This window comes from Acomys russatus, chromosome 2, assembly GCF_903995435.1.
Source record: "Acomys russatus chromosome 2, mAcoRus1.1, whole genome shotgun sequence".
In the NCBI taxonomy this organism is placed as follows: domain Eukaryota; kingdom Metazoa; phylum Chordata; class Mammalia; order Rodentia; family Muridae; genus Acomys; species Acomys russatus.
Genome location: NC_067138.1, coordinates 87,635,942 through 87,654,750, shown reverse-complemented (window position 1 = coordinate 87,654,750; position 18,809 = coordinate 87,635,942). Strand labels below are relative to the sequence as shown.

Sequence of the window (18,809 nt, the reverse complement as noted above, 5' to 3'; positions counted from 1 at the left end):
ATTGTAAAATAAGCATAAATAGATTAAATTTTTTGCTAGTGATTTCCACTTGTATTATTTTCCAGTTTGCTTACTTTTTCATCTTTGCTTTGGAAATCTGTATCATACTTGCTACTTAAAGATCTGACTTGGGCCATAGCTAATACTTGGGTGGCTAACAGTGCTATGATACCAATTCTGTGCAGTGAATGTGTATTTTTTTTTTTTATGTATGTGCATGAAATCTTATCTAGGGTATGTATCCAGATGTAGAATTACTGGTTTATAGATTCATATGCATTTTAAAACTTTATTTGAAATTATCCTGTTTCTTTTGATGGTGACCATAGCAGCTTGCACTTTTATTTTAATACATGTATTTTCTCCAAATGATATTTATAACCTTTTAAACATATTCTGCCAATAGACGGAAAATGGCACCTTGTCTTTACAAAATGCATAGGTTTGGTGAGGTGGGTATACATTTGCTCAGTCATCATATAGATAGAATAGTGTGTACTTCCTGCCACTCCTGTGGAAATCACCAGCAGCAGCACTAGCATCGTCATTATCATCATAGATTTTTTTTGTTGCTTATTCTGTGCCAAAGTTTTCATTTTTCAAGTATATGTTAGGTATATAGTCCTCACAAGGACTATCTTACTAGAGATTCTTATTAGCTCCATTCCACAGCTGAGATAAATAAGACAAAGAGACTACATAGGATGCCTCATGTCCTGTGTTTGAGTAGCAGAAAAGCAGGGTGGGGACGCTTCTCACACAACCCGGCTGTCTGGTCCCAGAGCCAGCTCATGCTCCACAAAGGGTTTCTTGACAGGTGGCCTTCTTTCCCAGGTATAGTCCCCATGTTGTGTCTAATGACTGATAGGCCTAGCTTCTTGCCGCTGTGATCCTTTGGTTGTCCTCTGCATTAAGATTTCACAGACCTTACATCATGATAGTGCATTTAAACTTGCAATCCACTAGAGTACCCAACTCTGTTTGCCAAAGTCCCTGGATCTGTGAAGAGGGGGTCTAAAGAGTGTGTACTTTCCAGGCTTGATATTAGAATTAAGTGAAAAATAATTATTCAGCCCCCTTGAAGAATGGTTTTGGAGCACCTAAACCTTACATGGTTTGCTACTTGTATTATTCCAGAAATATTTCTAACTCACAGTTAGCAATGAACAATCTTAGGGGACATTTCATGTTGTTCGTTTTTAAATTTTTTCTTAAGAGTTCAAGAGTCTTACCTGGGTTCTAAAATATCTACATACAAATAAAATAAAATAAAATATCTACATACATTGGCTACATTCTTTCTTTTACCCACTTACTGTAAAAAAAAGTGAAGGGGGCTGAGTACCCTCCTCTGTTCCCTGCATACATTCACCCTGTATGTACATTCACACTGACAGGTGCACATATGTGCATATGCACATATACATATACACAGACACACAAATAATATAAATATAAAAATAGAAATGGATGTTGGTTTCTTTGATTTTTATAGACTTCCTAGAGATAAAATATTAAATAATATTTTAGTTTTTTTTTTATTCACGAAGATTATGGTCCAATTTCTTCCAACTAAAGGATCAACTTTCAAGGATTATATATTTTCAGTTAACAACAACAACAACAAAGTGTTCTGACCAAAAGGGAAATATTTGTGCCATGTATCTCATCTGTCACATCCACCACCCCACACTAGCCCTTTCCTTCTGCCACGTCTTTCACTTTGCAGCACTGAAACACTTCAGATGTCAATATTGAGGATACGCTGGACCATGTAGTCTTCTTGTTCTCAGTGTCCACATTATTGTCTTCCATGAGCTCTGAGATGGACTCGGGGCCTCATCGGCACCCTGAACCTCTTCCTCACTGCACTTCACCTCATGCTTGCATCCTAACCCTTTCACAAGATGCCCTTGTAAGTCCATCCTTACCTCTTCCCTTTTGTGGCGCCTGACATTAAACCTAAGTCCTGCCACACAGCAAACAGTCACTTTAACAGTTAGATCCTCAGCCTCCATCCTTAACCCTTTAGCTGCTAGCAGTTATCCTCCTGATCACTGTGCTTATGGTATGGATATGGAGACTGTTGATAAAATGATAAGGCCCCAAGGCAGTAGCATATGAAATCAACTTACAGAACAGCAAGGAGGCACTGTGCCTCCTGGAGTGGAAGGTGCAAAGCAGTTCAGGGAATCTCAGGAGGTACTGGAAGGATCATTTCATGTAGAATATTTTCAGCCACTGTTATTCATGCCCTGACTGTTAATGACCAGGTCTGCTCTGGCAAGAATGACGCCTACAGAGGCAAGCTTCTGATTAGTGTGTGCAAAAGTGTTCTTTCCCTGGATTTGGCTGCTAAACCTGGGAGCTGCCATCTGTTCAGTGATAGCTGAATCTCCTGATCATTTAATGACTGTATTATTAACACTCCTGCGAAATGGCACTTCTTCACTGGCTTGCACTTTAGCCTAGAATGTGAGTCCAATATTAATACCAGCAAAACACACAATTTGGAAAGTATTTAAATTATCTTTTATGACTAGAGTGCCATGGTGATTAGACGTATTTATTTTTCTGATTGTAAATGTGTGATTTGGAGACTTTAAGAACCTTTGCTCTAACTATAGTACCATAATCTACAGAAGAATTTTCATCTTTTTAAACTGAGACTATATCCACTGAGTAATACCTCTCTATCCACTTCCCCACAAAAACAAACCAAAACAAAACAAAAACTCCATTTTATCTCCTGTCTCCAAATATGTCTGCTCTAGACCTCTTGTAAATACAACCATGGGCATTTGGCCTTTGCTTCATTTAGCTGCCCAATTTCACATAGCATCGGATACTTAGATTTTGTGTATGTTGAAACATACTTCAGCAGTTTCTTCCTTTTAGAGACAGAATAAACTTCCAATAAGCTATGTATCAGCTTTGCTTATTCATTTTTAAATGTAGCAGTTATTTATTATTGTATTGTGGCATGTGTGTGCCTTAGTGCAGGTGCATGTGGAGGTTTGAGAACAACTTCTGGATATTGGTTTATCTCCTACCTTACTTGAGGCAAGTTTCTGCTGCTCCGTGTACACCAGGCTAGCTGGCTATGAGCTTCTGATCAGTCCTCTTGTCTACACCTCTCGTCTTCTGCTTTTTTTTTTAACGCATTTTTATTGAAAGATAAAATAATTCATATTACATCTCATTTTCTATCCCATCCCAATCATCCTCCCATTCCTCCCTCCCTCCCACTTTCACCCCAACCCCCTTCCCTATGACTGTGACCAAGGGGGACCTCCTCCCCCTGAATATGGTGCTAGGGTATCAAGTCTCTTCTTGGTAGTCTGCTATCCTTCCTCCGAGTGCCATTGGGCCTCCCCAACAAAGGGACATGGCCAAATATGGGGCACCAGAGATCCTGTGAAAGTCAGTCCCCAGTCTCCACTTAACTGTGGAGAATGTTCTGTCCCTTGGTTAGATCTGGGTAGGGGTTTGATGATGGTTGCATGTTTTGACCTTGGTTGGTGCCTTTGATCAATCAGAACCCCTGGGCTCATATCCACCCATCATAATGTTCCTCTTGTAGGTTTCTAGGACCCTCTGGATCCACTTACTTCCCTATCCCCTATATTTTTCTCACCTAGAGTCTCAATAGGATGTTCTCACCTCTATCCCACTTTCCTGGTAGGTGCAGATTTTGATGGGACCTGCCCCTTGGGCTAGTGTCCAGTTATAAGTGAGTATATACCATTTGAGTCTTTCTGCTTCTGGGTTAGCTCACTCATTATGATCATTTCTAGTTCAATCCATTTGTCCACAAATTTCGGGAATTCCTTGTTTTTAATAGCTGAGTAGTATTCCATAGTGTATATGTACCACAGTTTCTTTATCCATTCTTCTACTGATGGACACTTAGGCTGTTTCCATGTTCTGGCTATTATGAATAAGGCTGCTATGAACATGGTTGAACAAATTTTCTTGTTGTGTGCTGGAGCATCTTCTGGGTATATTCCAAGGAGAGCAATAGCTGGGTCTTGAGGAAGCCCTATTCCCAGTTTTCTAAGGTAGCACCAGATAGATTTCCAAAGTGGCTGTACTAGTTTGCATTCCCACCAGCAATGAAGGAGTGTTCCTCTCTCTCCACATCCTCGCCAGCATGTGTTGTCACGTGAATGTTTGATTTTAGCCATTCTGATGGGTGTAAGATGGAATCTCAGAGTTGTTTTGATTTGCATTTCTCTGATGACTAGAGATGTTGAGCATTTCTTTAAGTGTTTCTCAGCCATTTGATATTCCTCTATTGAGAATTCTCTGTTTAATTCTGAGCCCCATTTCTCAATTGGGTTATTTGGTTTGGTGGCGTTTAATTTCTTGAGTTCTTTATAAAGTTTGGATATTAGACCTTTGTCAGATGCAAGGTTGGTGAAGATTATTTCCCAGTCTGTAGGCGGTCGCTTTGTTCTTTTGACAGTGTCTCCTGCCTTACAGAAGCTTCTCAGCCTCATGAGGTCCCATTTATTAATTGTTGACATTAAGGCCTGGGCTGTTGGTGTTCTGTTCAGGAAGTTGTCTCCAGTGCCAATGTGTTCCAGGCTCTTCCCCACTTTTTCTTCTAACTGATTTAGTGTCTCTGGTTTTATATTGAGGTCTTTAATCCATTTGGACTTGAGCTTTGTGCATGGTGACAAGTATGGGTCCAATTGCATTTTTCTACATGTGGAAATCCAGTTAGACCAGCACCATTTGTTGAAGATGCTATCCTTTTTCCATTGAATAGATTTGGCTTCTTTGTCAAAAATCAGGTGACTATATGTGTGTGGATTCATATCTGGGTCTTCGATTCGATTCCATTGATCAACCAGCCTATTGCTGGTCCTTCAGACCGATTTCTCTTATGAACATAGACGCAAAGATACTCAATAAAATACTCGCAAAACGAATACAAGAACATATCAAAGATATCATTCATCATGACCAGGTAGGCTTCATTCCAGGCATGCAGGGATGGTTTAATATAAGGAAATCCATCAATGTAATCCACCATATAAACAAACTAAAGAAAAAAAAAAAAACCACATGATCATCTCCTTAGATGCAGAAAAAGCATTTGACAAAATCCAACACCCATTCATGTTTAAAGTGTTGGAGAGATCAGGGATACAAGGCACATTCCTCAACATAATAAAGGCTATATACAGCAAGCCAATAGCCAACATCAAATTAAATGGAGAGATACTCAAGGAAATTCCTCTAAAATCAGGGACCAGACAAGGCTGCCCACTTTCTCCATATCTCTTCAATATAGTTCTTGAAGTCCTAGCCAGAGCAATAAGACAACACAAGGAGATCAAGGGGATCCAAATGGGAAAGGAAGAAGTCAAGCTATCCCTATTTGCAGATGATATGATAGTGTACGTAAGTGACCCCCAAAATTCCACCAGAGAACTCCTTCAGTTGATAAGCACATTCAGCATACTGGCTGGTTACAAAATTAACTCAAAAAAAATCAGTAGCCTTCCTATATACAAATGACAATCATACAGAGGAAGAAATTAGGAAATCTATACCCTTCACGTTAGCCACAAGCAATTTAAAATACCTAGGAGTAACGCTAACCAAGCAAGTGAAAGACTTGTTTGAAAAAAACTTGAAGTCCCTAAAGAAAGAGATTGAAGGTGACTTGAGAAGATGGAGGGATCTCCCTTGTTCGTGGATTGGGAGAATCAACAATGTAAAAATGGCCTCTCGTCTTCGTATAGGAGTGCTGATATGACAGCCAGGAGCCAACACATTGTGCTTTTGTGGGCTCTGGGGATCAAAAATGGGTGTCAGGGTTACATAGCACTTTGATGCACCAAGTTCCCTTGCCAGCCCTTATTCATTTGTTTCCAATAGATACAAAGGTTCAATCTACCTCTTGCCTTCTATAGATAATGCTCTTCTGGTGTAGGTGTTCAAAATATGTCTTCATGACCCTGGCTTGTTGTATTCTTTTGACTATGTTTCTGTCTGGTAGTTATATTTTTAATATTCCATTGTGGCTGTAACTGGTCACATTTCCACCAGCAGTGCATGAGCTCCAGTTTCTCTCCATTCTCATAAACACTAGTCACGTTCTGTTCTTGCTAATTATTGTTACCCTGATGGGTGTAAAGTAATGTATTATTGGATACTGATTGTGTTTTTACAGATGTTAATTGTTATTTCATATGTTTATAAAACATTTATAAGCCTGTAGCAAAATGTTTATTTAGGCCCTTGCTAAATTTTAATCTATTTGTTTGGGTTTTTATAACTGGATTTTACAAAGGTCATTCATACGTTCTGCTTACTAATTCCAAATGTCATTTTCCTTCTGTGAGTTTTATTTTTTCTCTCTCGTTTTAATGAAGGCCAGTTTGCCTATATTTTTATTGCCTGTGTCCTCCGTGTCTGTATTGGCTTGTTTTATGTCAGCTTGACACAAGCTAGGGACATCATGAGGAAGGAGCCTCAATTGAGAAAATGCCTCCATATGATCCATCTGTGAGGCATGTAATTAATTCCTGATTGGGGGGTGTAGGCTCAGTGCATTGTGGGTGGTGATATCCCTAGGCTAGTGGTCTTCGGTTCTGTAAGGAAGTAGGCTGAGTAAGCCATGAAGAGCAAGCCAGGAAGCAGCTCCCCTCCATGGCCTCTGTATCAGCTCCTGCCCTGTTAGAGTTCCTGTCCTGACTTCCCTTGATGATGATGAACAGAAATGTGGGAGTATAAGCTGAAATAAAGCCTTTCTCCCTAAGTTGCTTTTAATTCATAGTGCTTCATTTTAGCAATGGCAGTGATAAGACAGTATCATCTACAAGAAATTCTAAAACTCAGGGAGCTTTTCCTTTGCATTTTTCTCTGGGAGTTTATAATTTTATTTTTTTCCATAGGGTGGAACTTTGGAGAGAACCAAGCAAGTCCTTGGGCATCAGCATTGTTGGTGGTCGAGGGATGGGCAGCCGACTGAGCAATGGTGAAGTGATGAGGGGAATTTTCATCAAACATGTTCTTGAAGACAGTCCTGCTGGCAAAAATGGAACCTTGAAGCCCGGAGACAGAGTAGTTGAGGTAACCTCCACTGAGCTTTTGATTTTCATTGTTCACTTACCTTAGCAAGGGAGGAGGTACCATTCTTATGTTCACTCTTTGCCGCGGTGTTAGAGTCAAATGTTTACCATTCAAGGGTTTTCTCATTTTTATCCAATATTTTTGTATGTCTGTGATGACAAATTATGTATTTGATGTAAAAACTTATATTTAAAGATACAGACAACCAATTTTAAAGTTCCTAAGGTATATGAATTTTTAAAATTTTTCTTAGGGGGAAACTGAAAGGTTAATATCATATATACACAGAGAAAACTATATATCATAGTTAGGTTTTCCAGTAAGCTATTATTTTAAGAAATACTTTATTATAGTCATTTCAGTGCAGATTCACTTTGTTGAGTGAGGGTTGTTTTTCCCTACGGGAGTCTTTTAGTCTAAGGTTTTCAATGTTAAAAACTTGATTACTTCTTCAGTGAGTGTTTCATGAAAGCTAGACGCCACCTCCTCAGCACTCTATCTCTTCCCCACAGAAGGACCTATGTATACACATGCGTGGCATAGACTTTGCCATATGTAAAAGAGAAATATATAGTCAAATCCTATGTCATCCTTAATTAAAAATTGGTATGTTTGCCAGAGTCCCCAGGAACAGTAGTGCTACCCATGCATTTACTGGTGTACAAGAGCAGCTGCTGTGTTTCTGGTGCTGGGCCAGGAGCTAATGGCCACAGTAGTCAAGGCACTGCACCTGCCTGGCCACAAGGAAGCCGATTAGAGAAGTAACCAAAGCCCTGCCGAGCACTACAGTAAATCAGCTGATCAGATTAGGCGCAGTTAGGGTTAAAATACTGACCCAGTTTTTCTAACTTACAGAGTAAAAGGAAAGAAGTAACTGATAAGTTAAGATGTTATGAATATGGTAGGCACTGTGCTTACCTTCTATAAGTGATTGACTCATTTTCTCAGTCCACAGGACTTGCATTAAAGTTCCTTCCTGGTTCAGAAGGTTGCTTATGATATAGCCATCATAATTTAGACTGAGTACTTTGGCTAGACATTTATCTCAGTGCCAGGTGGTCACCGCATGTGCAAGGCCTTGGGTTCAACTCCCCTGGAGCTGAAAATTGAACATACAAAGCTTTTGGATTGGATTGCTCATTCATTTATCTATACATTCATTATCTGAAGCTGACAACACAGAGATTGACATTTGAGAGGGAACAGACAGCTTGTGCCTTTCTTTTACCTGTGACCATCTATGAGAACCAATGGCAAAACATACTGGCCTACTCTCATTAAATGGAATATTTGCACCTTTAATGGAATTCTTTCTTGTAGTTACAACTCCATCTAAAAATTTCAATTTAAATTGTGACTAGAATATTCAAATTATATTGTTTAACTGTTAAATATGTTTTTGACTGAAGAGAAAAATAAGAATTATTTGCAGTCATCTTTAGACATTATTAGTCATTGTTTACTCCCACATGCTCTTTAAAACAATTAAAATATGAAGTAAAGAATAAGGCATATAAATTAAAACTTTCCTTTCAAATTGCAAAGAAAGTGTTTTGGTGTGTGTTATAAAATACCTGCATCTAAGTTAATAATGATTTCTTCAGTACATTACATGTTTGGATTCTCCAGGAAATAGGAAGCTGGGCCCTTGTACTCCAGGGGATTCTATTACAGGCCTGGGCTCATGTGCTTGCTTTGAGTTTGAGTAATGATGTTTAGTTTGCGTACAGTTGGCATGAATGTTGACTTGTTAGAAACATTAAAGGCCACTTTAGTATGAATTGAAAGACATCGTTATATCAGCAAAGTATCAACCTGAGAGAGGCTTTTAACTAAATGTATATAATTCTATGGCAGGACTTAATGATCGATTTTCCTCTGCAGAGCTGTGTCCACTCTGAGCTTTACTTGGTAATTGGAAATGAAGATATCTGCAATTACCTGACAGGATTGGCATACTGCCCTTTCCTCACATTCCCTCTGGCCATCTAGTGCATAAGCTGAGATGTTTGTCACTCAAAGACCATTACAAAATGACTTGCTTTTCAAACTACTTATATAAGAAACTAACAAAAAAAAATCTTGGCTTCCAAACTTCTGCCACATCTACTCTAGACTATTTTGCAAAACTAACCTTACCGTCATCTGACTTTTCCAAATACCACGATTTTGCTTATTCTTTACATTTCCTTAAGAGAAACCCATAAAGAATCTTTCCTGCCACCATGTCCTAAGCACATCCGTGTACGAAGAATTACCTGTACAGCACTGGCTTCATTGAAGGGGTCCCTGAATGCCTCTCCCTAAGCTGTTTCCTTAAGGATGCTTATACAAATCCTGATTCATAAACATAACAGAGCAGCTAGTGCTCTGAGGAACACAGAGCAGAGCCTCACTCCAATTGGTTATGACTTCAGTTGAATCTGTATTCAGACCAGATGCCACAAGTCCACTGGACAGCTGAGAGTTGTGCAGCCTAACTCCTTTTATTTTTGACACTGAATCAAATCTCCCAGGACCAAAAGGAGCCTCAGAACTCCTGATCCAAGTTGCTCTTTTGTTCTCTAGTGTCATGAAATGTTAAGCTCAGGCCTTCCATTGCAGGTGGATGGAATGGACCTCAGAGATGCAAGCCATGAACAAGCCGTGGAAGCCATTCGGAAAGCAGGCAACCCTGTAGTGTTTATGGTACAGAGCATTATAAACAGACCAAGGGTAAGCGAACACAAAGGGCAAGGTAGGCATACTGAAACAGTGCTCAACTTGGAGTCTAATGCAGTGAGAGCCAAGTTGTCTGCATGTACACCTACCAATTTTTAAGTCTCAGAAAGTGTTGATAAAAGGTTTTCTTTGCTGTATTGAAATATTGAGATTTCCTGCAAATCTCTTCTGCTCTACATGTGAAGACTTCAAAATATATAGAAATACATTAATTTGTTACCATGTCAAGTTGATGTCTTGTTAGTATTCATTCTGGTTAAAAAAATACCCAAATTCCTGAATGGAATATAATGTAATATGTAGATTAAATGCCAGTCGTCTTTAGTTGAGTATCTTAGAATTCATAGACTTCATTTTTTTCTAAACTTGTCCTTTAGATAGAATCTCTCATCTGTGCAGTCATATCATTAGATCTTAACATATTTGTGTACTCCACTAGACACAGAATTCTCATAGAGTACATTCTGCTTATATAGAAGTCATTTCATAATTAATCTTCAGCTGCAGTCAATATACAGGTCATCATAGATCCTAGAGGACAGAAACCTACTAGCCCACTAGATTCTTAGTCATCATTGTTACAGCACTTTAAAAATGTATTTTAGAAACTAGTCGTGGTGTTTCACTCCTGCAATGGCAGATGTCCAGAGACCAAGACAGGGGAGATTATAAACTTGGTGCTATTGGAACTATGTAGTGAGTCCCTGAATGAAAACCAATATTAAGAATATATAAGAACATCAGTGGCTATTATCAATAGAAAGGGTACAAACAGAAGCTGAGTGTATTTGATATGCCCTATTGATGCCAAAGGTGAACCCTTTGCCACTAGTTTAGTGATGGTTTTGGTTCCTTCTTTATGCCCCATTGTAAAGTATCTTCATATGGAGTAGTTATTAAAAATCTGTTCCACATCCTTCTAGGAAAGTTATTCAGAGACATCCACATACCCTCAGAGTAGGGATTTCTTAATACTAACTTCCTCAAACTCCTGAAGCTCCAGGAGGCTCTGCTTCTGGGGGTAAAAGCTTGTGCATGCATTCCCCAGTCTCCTACTTACCAGCAGGTCTGAGGTTGGTTAGCTTTGAAAGAAAAGTGTTTGTGCGTGTGAGGGCAGTCAGACACATCACGTGAGGCTTAAAATGCGTGATGCCATATGCAAAACACATTGACGCCTACCCTGGAAAATTAAGTATTTAAGATATTAATGTTGAAGGGATGGAAGGAAAGTGGCAGCACCCTGTCAGATGAGTGAGGTAATGCTTTTGGCCTCCAGAAACAGCACCCAGGTTTATGTTGCTGGTCTGTCTCCTTGCTGTCAAGCCAGGTGTGGCTCCGGTCTGGGGTTCATGGTGTGGAACAAATGTAGTGCTGCTGAACATAAGCAGTTCTCGTCACATCTGTAGTTTTTAGCCATTCAGTTGTTTATTGTTAGGTAATAATTATCCATTCAGATAGAAAATCTGCCAAATGATAGGGCTGCCTCATGCTGCATTCTTTGCAAATGCTATTCAGTTTGTTTAAATAACTACAAATCTTCTTACATTTGTTAACATTTGTTGTGTTAAACATAGACACGGCATGGTAATATTGTAAATGGCTGTTTAAGTTGAGTTACAGTTATTTTTTGTGTGTGTGTGTGTGGGAGGGTTTATTATCTTTCTTGTTTTATTTTAATTTCTAACTCATATCATTTAGGATAATATTATAAACTACTGAATAGCGATTCTTAATATTACTTTGAACACTTAAACTACAAACATTTCTTTCAATGTCAATCACATTTTCTAATGAACTGGAAAGATATTGTCTCATACACCTGGAAAATATTCCTATTTTTTTTATTTGAGGCATAATGACACCTAATTTTATAGCAATTATTCCAGGATAAATCTTGCTTAGAAATGACATGTTTAGTCAAGTTAGACACATTTTGCTTTGGGAAACCAGAATTAATTTTGCATTTAAAATGAGATATTCTTTGTTAGTGGTGATTTACTTCCAAATGGAAGTAATCAGGCCTCTGGTTAGCTAAAGCAAAAAAACCACAAATGCTCTTACTGAAGAGTCCCTGTGTGATGCAGTTTTCTTTGTGGGCAGAGGATAAAGCTTCTGGGAAATCTTACACAGTTGAGAAGCCAGGCTGTCCCTCTGTGCTGTGGCCACAGAGGCATGAGGACTCCACAGCATGTCTTTTATCATCCCTCCAGTGTGACGAACTGAGTTAGGGCTGTGCACACTCTGACTGCTGGGTGGGCCCCTTCAGGGGCCCTTCAGTTGCCTTTGGGACACTTTATCATTGAATTTTTTCTTAGCAAACTATCACTTCTGTAATTATTTCCCTATTTGCAGAAGTGACCTGCCATCCCATGTGCATGGCTCCTCCTCTGACAGCACCAAATCGAAATCTTTTAAGATCTGAAGAAAACTAAAAATTAGTGACTCTTGGAATTCTGTGTCTTGTCCATCATGTTTCTGCTTTTGTTGTTCCACATAGTTACAAAGGACAGGCCCTGGCTCTGCCATGCATGACAACCAGAAATAATCTCCACCCACACCACGAAGACCCCAGGGTTTTCCACTGCCCAGTCATTTCTTTCATCTTACTAAGTGGTCATGTTTCTTGGCACTTGTACTCCCCTCTTGAGTAAAGCAGGAGTTGACATTTTCAACTGAAAAGCAGGGAGGAAGTTGAGAGGAACAGAAATGTCATTGTACCCATATCTTTTCCTGCCTTGCCTCTCGGGGAAAACATTGCAGGAAGCGCAGATTGAAAGGGTAATGTGGTATAAGCGCCAGTGCTGGAGCTGGAGGACAGTGTCTCCAACATGCTCTCATGCAGGATGGAGTCACGTGACCAGTCCCTCCACCCCATGCCTGGCAATGAGGCTTTTTCAGAGAGAAGTAACAGGAACATTTAATTGGAGCCAACATGAATTTTAAATGTCTGCAATTTTCTTTGAAAGATCCAGTCAATAGAAGGAAAAGATAGCGGGTGTGAAAGGAAGAATTTATTGTGCTAAGGAAATTACTTTAAAAAAAAATATGAACGTGCTAAATTCTATTTGGCCGACTTCCTGCCTTTAATATGTATATTCAATTTTAACAGTCCTTATCGGGGGGGGGGGTGCTTACTACAGTGAAGTTACAAAATCTAAGAGAAATACTAAACACAAACTTCAAGTATTATCCAAAGCTGTAAATTCTTCAGTAATGTAGAAGATTGGTCAGAATTTTCCTTTCCTTTCATTAAAATATGAATTTGTCAGATCTCCACAAAGTGGTGAAGAGTAGAGCCCATTATATAGTGATTCTGTCTTTCTTTCTTTCTTTTTTTTTCCTTACCTTTTAAAGTTTAAAATGTGACTGTTATAAATCATTGTCTACTGGCTGGTCAGAGTACAGTTTCCTTAATGGGAAACAATATAAAGAATGAAGGTTACTGATGAGCAGGCAGGTAAGTATTTACAGTGCATTCTAAACAAACCATTGAAAAGTAATGTCACTTACTTCTAAAAGTAAATAAAAACCAATGTTCTGGCTCGCCTTCTGAAATAGATGTATTGATACTTAGGGGACATGCATTCACTCTGTGGTAGTAAAACCTTCAAGGAAAATGGAAGAAACTTGAGGTCAGTTTGACAGTCTGGTTTCCTTCGTGGATGATTAGGCTTGGGTGTAGGCTTCAGTCATTAGAAACAAACCTTTGGTAGCTTTTTAAGAGGAGCATGCTGTGAGCCACTGTGGCCGATTTTGGTTCTCAAAGGCAGCTCTATGGGGTTAAGCACTTCGTTCTTGAGGTTGGGTGGTGGTTGTTCATTTCTTGTGCCTTCAGCGCATCTTCTGTTTCCTTTTAGAAATCCCCTTTGCCTTCCTTGCCGCACAGCCTTTACCCTAAGTACAGCTTCAGCAGCACTAACCCATTTGCAGACTCTCTCCAGCTCACCACTGACAAGGTTGGATACTGTCCATTGTCTTCTCATTCTTTGCAAATGTTTTGTTGTTTTTACTGTGCGTTTGTCCTAGCTCACTGTTTATTACATGTAGTCAGAAAAACAAAGAAAACAAACTACTGTGTGTCCTGACTGGACATGCAAGTTATTTCTAAGCATTTTGTTCTGCCAGAGAATATTTATTTTTTAACTGAAATTTAAAAAGAGAGATCAGTTCTTTCCCTGCATTTTAGTGTGATTTAATTTTTTATGTTTAAACTTTTGTTGCCGTTAGTATAAACTACTTTTAAATACAAATTTCTCAAACCTTGTATTGTCTTAAAAGCGTCTTCAGCCTGGTATAAGATGATCATAAAAGCCCTTCTATGATTTAATCACTCTGCAAATAATTGTGTGTGTGTGTGTATGACAAGGCCTTCTGATTATTCATTGAGTACATCTATATAAATACCAGGTCAAGCTTTTATTCAGGTAACAACTCACGCTCTCAGGTTAAATTGCTATGCTATGCTCAAATCTTATTCTGTGTTTACAGCAAATCTCTGAAATACAAAAGAGCCCTAAGGCTGGGGTTGTCCTCCTGCCTCTCACTGAAAGCCCAGAGAAGCTGGACTAACGGCCACTGGTGGGAAGCATGGCGCTCCTGAGGAGAGAGCGACTGCTGCGTGGTTTTGGCTTATCCCATTGAATGAATCTTGTCTCAGACACGTTTAAGAATAATAAAGAAAATGTACATGTTTGTGGGTGTCTTGTACAGTGAGGTCTCCACCCACAACCAACAGTGCCCATGATGATGGTCTCTAAAGATTTTCACGGAGCTGGAAGTTTTCTGTTACCTAGTGGTGGTGTAACTGTCACATCACAGCAAGATGCACTGGGCACTAGTCACTTGTGGCCATTTTGGTGTAAAGAGTGTTGCCTGCTGCTTAAAAATATGACAATATGGTAATGTCAAAATAAATAAATAAATACCATATCAAGAATAATAACTGTTTATATATTCACCACTCTTGACGGGTATTCTCATATTTTAATGAAATTATAAAACCAAATTTAAAACAAAAAATCATAAATTTTTATATTATAATTTGGTAATAGAAAGGAGATAAACCACTTTATGAATATTCATTGGATTTTCATTTTACTGTGTCATGACTAAGAGAGGAAGCCATACCTGAAGGGATATGTTTTCTGTTACTCTAGGAATTACAGCATTTAAGTGCAGTCATCTCCCATTGTTCCCCAATTGACCCTTTTGCTCCCACACCATTTAAGGTTTGTCTCCATGCAGCATGTTCAGCGTGGGTTTGTTTTTGTGTGATGTGTATGCTCATTTTACTTAATGTGTGCACACAGGCTTGGGGTGATTGCCACTGTATTTTTGTTTTCACCAACAAAGTTAAACGACCTTTGTAAAGTATGTATTCTTGTTAATAGATTTCAAGAAGTGTGGATAACAAGCCAGTTACATGGTCTTGATACAGGCAAATAGAAGGCTTAATTGTCCCCTCCAGGAAGAAGGCAAATCTTAGTTCTCTGATCAGTCAGTTGGCTTGGGGTGCAATTTTGATATGTAATTAGTGTCGTGTCTGCAGTACTGAAGAGGTTTTGAGATGAGCAGAGTTTTTCCTTAATTATTAAGTAAAACAACAACAACAACAACATCAACAACAATGTAGAAAGATATACATATATATATATGTATATATATGAGTTAATTCATGTCAGCAAATAACACTTTTTGATGATAAAGTAATAATTTTCTTTTTAACCAGAAATCTTCTTAAGTACATGTCTTGTCTTTAGTGTGATGTCTGAATTCGGTTAGACCAAGTGAAGTTTCTGGTGTGCTTGCACAGTTTTATTTGTGTACTATTTGAGATAGTCTAGAAGACAGCAGGGATTTCATTGGCACTTCTAATTTTTATTTATCTGGCCAGTGGTGTGTAAACTGAACATTGTTAGTACAGCAAATTCTGTGCCTGAAATCAGTTGCCCTGAATCTGTCAGCCAGCCCTGTGCCTTGCTGATAAACTGTGTGCATTTTGAATTAGCAAAAGGCTTGTATTTAACATGAAGTCCTCATGTTGGTATGCTTTGTGGCATTCCTACCACAGTTAGTCTTAACTGTTAAGGAGTGTCTTCTTTTAGAATAGGTTATTTCTTAAAAAATAAATAAATAAATTTACACATAAATCACAACAGGTTATGTGGGTGATTATTTTTCATAAAGCTGGCATAAAAGATAGAAAAGCATATCTGTAGGTTGAGAACCTCAGGGACTGAATGATACGAGTCCTTTATTTGATCATCCCTGATCTTGAGGCACAGATACTGTCTTACTGTAGAGACCGGAGAAGATTGTAAGGTTTGATACAAAGTGCTTGTGGTAAGAACTAAATGGAAAATGGCTAGCATTCCGCCAAGACTCATGGCCTGAGTTGGGACCCTAGAAACCACATGGTGTGGGAACCAGCTCTAGCAGGCTATTCTCTGTGATCCTCACTCACCCTGAGGCATGCACACTCCCCAGTCACCTATGCTAACATGATAAACAAATAAATGTAACAGAAAAGAACTAAGGAGAAAGAAGGCTAGCGCCTGATTTTAAACAAACATTTTTCCCTTCATAGGCCTTAGTAGTCTGTTATTGGCAAAATAAATGAAACAAACGGGAACTTGAGAGTTTACAGGCCTTCCAAATTCTAACCTGCTACTAGGGAACTCAGATAAGAACTCGATTATATCAGATCGTATTTTAAAATAGTACCAGTCCTAAGTGACAATGGGCATGGCACATCTGGCTTTATTTAAAGGATCCCCTGCCAGCCACTGTGGCATTAAAAAATTGGAGGTGATCTTAAACCCACACCCAACAGAAGTGAGACTGTGTGCTCCACATTAACAGGCAGGCAGCCTGCATGTGTAGTGCTATTTCTTGTAGATTTGTTCAGAGTTATTCAGCAAGAAGGTTCATGTAGCAACAAAGAATTGTTTGTGTGGGGCTGGGGCTGTGACTCAGTGCAACACTCACCTAGTATATTCAGGATCTCAGGTTCAGTCCCCAGATGCCCACAGTTTGTTGTTACTCTCGTTACATTTATTTGTTTTGTGGGTATGGGTGTGTGGGCATGCACATGTGTGGTGTGCATCATGGACATGGAGGTCATACGATACTAACTTGTGGCAATCAGTTCTTTCCTTCTACTGTGTGAGCCCAGGGATGGAACTCAGGCCCTCAGGCTTTGAGGTACCTTCACTACTAAGCCATCTCAGTGGCCCTCACTAACAAGTTTTAAAGGATATGCTCTTTGTTAATTTTCTTTCTGCTGTTTTGTTTCTTGATAGACTTGGATGACCCATAAGATCTTACATATATCCTTACTTTTTTTCACTAGGTAACAGAAATTTGAACTATTTTCTCCCATAGGTTGTTTAAGCATTCAGATTGAACTGTTCATTGGTTTACATTAGCAAATAACAATTTAATGACGTGTGTTGACTCCCAAATCCCTGTCTAACATTTCTTACATGCACGGGGTAAGCGTTAATGTTATTTGGAGGACATTTTAGAGCTGGCCTTTGGTTTTGGAATTATATTCTTATTTGTTTTCCTTAACGTTCTTATGAGCTTGCACATGCCCACTGAATTCTTCTTGTCCCAACAGGCCCCCAGCCAGTCAGCATCCGAGTCAGAGAAGGCTGCTTTGTGCGGTGTTCCTCCCTCCTCTCCCTCAGCATTCTCAGAGATGGGTAGTGATTGTGCACAGCCTTCTGCTATCACGGTCTCAGAAGATGTGGACAGAGAGGATGAATTTGGGTATAGCTGGAGTAAGTTATCTGTTTGAGATGTCCTTAATTATCAGAAGTATTAAAATAGCTCTAGGCGTTTTTTTTTTTGTTTTGTTTTTTGTTTTTTTGGTTTTTGGTTTTTTTTTTTTTTTTTTGTATGAACAATGTTTCAACTCTAGTGAAACATGGTAGGTGGTAGAAGTACTGTTTGTTTTCCTTGAATAGAGCATACATTACTGAGGCATGATATCAACTTCCTCCTTTACTATAAGCGCATGCTTCTCATAAAGCCCCCGTGCTTCTTACATGGCTGTTACAGCAGTCAAGGCATTCTCTCAGGACGCCGTTCTGGATCAGCTCTTGAACAACCACTCCCTTGTACAAGCCAGAGAGTCCTCTTTGTAGCATCTGATTGTTATTGCTATTATGCCCTGGATTTTTGGAATTTGGGGTACTAGAATGGTGGCATCATAATTATTAAGATCAACTCTTTGGGCATCCTGCAAGTTGTCTCAAGTTTTAAATGCAGTTTTCTCGGTTGCTAATACTGTATTGGGTGACGTCTGAGGAATGATGGCATAGTGTTCTGTACGAAAACTGGGCCAAAAGTCATGAATTTGTCATCATATTAAAAAATTTAGTTTAAAAAATTGTTTAGATTTATGTGATTTAGGTGGATGAATGTTTTTGCCTGAATGTTTGTGTATGTACCACATGTGTTCCTGGAGCCCTGGGAAATACCAAGAGGTCCTCAGATCCTCTGAAAGTGGAGTTATATAAGTGACTGTGAAGCACTCTGTGGTGGCTGAGACCTGAACCTGGGCTCTTTGCAATAGCAACAAATGCTCTTAACACTGAGCCGTCTCGCCAGCATTCAAAGTTTTGTTTTAACAACTTATTTGCTTTAAGAAATCTGCAGTACACATAATTTAGAAAGCATAGAAAATGGAAGTTACCCTGCCTGATTGTGAAAGGAGTCTAGAGATGTTTATTTAACTGATGTAAGAAAGAATCAACATAAGTCCAGGTCAGCCCTATAGTAATTTTCTAAGAGATGACTTGTCAGATGTGATCACCTAATCAAAGTTATCTGAATGGTACAGATGGTGGTTTATTTGTTTGTTTTAAATTAGATTACCACTAAACATAATGGTTTAAAATAAGAACTTAGGACTACCCACGTGGGATGGTTGATGTTCCGTTTCTTAGATGACACACTGGCATAGGTAACAGTGCTGGGCTTCTCAGTGACCC

The 18,809-nt window shown here is 39.1% G+C and overlaps 1 protein-coding gene across 2 annotated transcripts in view; it reads left to right on the top strand.

Annotated features, from left to right (window-relative positions):
* Mpdz (multiple PDZ domain crumbs cell polarity complex component) overlaps positions 1–18,809 on the top strand; it is a 130,615-nt gene that overhangs the window by 78,825 nt on the left and 32,981 nt on the right. Inside the window, exons 24-27 of one of the 2 annotated variants that reach the window (XM_051163709.1) lie at positions 6,912–7,089; positions 9,694–9,804; positions 13,668–13,766; positions 17,432–17,594. In XM_051163709.1, coding sequence (XP_051019666.1) covers positions 6,912–7,089; positions 9,694–9,804; positions 13,668–13,766; positions 17,432–17,594 — 551 coding nt within the window. The remainder of the gene's footprint in view (positions 1–6,911; positions 7,090–9,693; positions 9,805–13,667; positions 13,767–17,431; positions 17,595–18,809) is intronic. The other variant, XM_051163716.1, reaches the window with a different exon arrangement.